Source organism: Phytophthora parasitica (assembly GCF_000247585.1).
Source record: "Phytophthora parasitica INRA-310 unplaced genomic scaffold supercont2.40, whole genome shotgun sequence".
NCBI lineage: Eukaryota > Oomycota > Peronosporomycetes > Peronosporales > Peronosporaceae > Phytophthora > Phytophthora nicotianae.
Window position 1 is genome coordinate 494753 of NW_008649026.1, and position 1787 is coordinate 496539.

The window sequence follows — 1787 nt, forward strand, 5'->3', positions numbered from 1 at the left end:
ATCGTGCAGCACGATTCGTGCAAAATGAGAAAGGAACAGTGCAGTGTTTCATAGCGAAACTGAGCTCAGGTATTTCGTACAATCTACGTGGAATTTTTCAAAGATCTTTTTGTACTGCATGTAAGAAGTCCTTACTTGTATAGCTGTCCTGCTTCGATCCAACCAAAGTCTTGACTAGAAAGATAATAATCTTGTGATGATTGAATGAGGAGACGCATCTTGTTGCCGATCGCATTGAACGCCATTTTCTTGGCTTCATCAATGGATGCCGATGCCACATCGAGCTGATAGCAATTCTGCATAATGCATGCATGCTCTGGCTCGGTCGCCGATGGGATAGTGACTGTCCAGTTAGAATCTTGCATTAACAGTTCTCCGTTTGGAAGAAACCACATGCCCGTACTTACTAGAACATGTTGGGGTCCGTTAGCGTACTGACGAAAGGTACAAATGTTGTAAATGGTCTCGTGACCATACTCCAGTGTCGCTACAGTGTCCATTTCGAGTGGGCTGGGATTTTGCTTGCGGACCTGCCAAGCAATACGCGGGTCAGTCGAAGTCCAGGGTAAAACGTTCGCAACAAAGAATCTTACCCCGCCGAAAACGTAATTCGCATCGCCCTCCTTGATAGCGTGACCCCAAACAATGTCACCAATATGCGGTGCTGAGGAGGATATCGGTGTAATGGAGCTCGTCTTTATGGAGCATCGACCATTCTCTCGACAGAAACGTTCACAGCGCAAGGATACAACCGTGCTGCTGTGGACAGCAGGGAACACCGGGTGTCTGGTCATGCAAACGATTGAGAATGCCCTTCATCTGGTCCAGTAACTCAACCTTGAAGTCGAGCTGAATGGGTGGCCGATTCACTTTAAATTGAAGTTGAGACACAAAATCGAGTTCCTGCAGCAAAATCAAATTAGATCCTCATAGTAAACCCACAGCTTCAAGGACGTACTTTGAGCGTTTCTGGGTTATTGAAATGATAACCTTGATCATCGCAGCCTGGAGTTTTTGCTGGTCTGCCAGAATCGCTTTAAGCGCTTTGTTATCAGTCTCCGCACTCTGCTGTTTCGCATGAGTTGCGTTTGCCAAGAGACGACCCCATTGGCGACGACTCGCCTCACTAGCGTCCTTGAGCTGAGGGCCACGCTTCCTCAGAGAACGAAAGAAATGAGCTTCCAAGACTCTTACCTCCACTCGAAGTCTTTCCAATTCTGCCCGCTGTCGACGCTGTAACGCCGTGGTGTAGGGCACGGAGAGGTTTTTACTTTGTCAATCTCTGCTCGGACGCTCTTTGGTTTCTCTGTGCGACTCGCTGGTGGGTCGGTTTACTTCCGTTGTTAGTTCGTCATCGCTCGTTTCGATAGCAAACAGGAAGTCGAGGATGGACAGACTTGGATCAGTAGTGTCAGAATTCTCCATTACCAGAAATTCGGTTATGAAGGCCTCACGAGATGGAAATATACGCGCCAACCAAGCAGAGAAATACGTTTTGAGACAGAGAGTTCATGGTTCATATTTACAGTCTTAGAGTAAATACAACCAGCTGCTTGCTCCCATTAATCAGCTGTCAATGAATTTCATCAAGAAATCGACCGTAATCGCGGTCGATTACGCCCGGATACTTAAATACAGGAGAAGGAAACTATGTTTCTTAGGACCCAGTCACAACCCATGTTACAAGCTCAACCTAAATTATCATACCGCAGATAACCGATAACATCTCGCGCCTTGTACATTCCAGGTTTCTGTAATAAGACTTAAAAGTAAATAGCAGGCTAATT

General features: G+C 46.4%; 1 protein-coding gene across 1 annotated transcript; it reads right to left on the bottom strand.

Moving 5' to 3' along the window:
- Positions 1 to 131: 131 nt before the first annotated feature.
- On the bottom strand, positions 132 to 1425 carry PPTG_14174 (hypothetical protein; the record flags this gene model as incomplete). The annotated part of the gene is made up of 5 exons (XM_008911161.1): positions 132 to 530; positions 594 to 786; positions 871 to 903; positions 959 to 1152; positions 1336 to 1425. The coding sequence occupies 5 exons, from the start codon at positions 1423 to 1425 to the stop codon at positions 132 to 134; spliced, it is 909 nt and encodes a 302-aa protein (XP_008909409.1).
- Between the last annotated feature and the right edge of the window lie 362 nt (positions 1426 to 1787).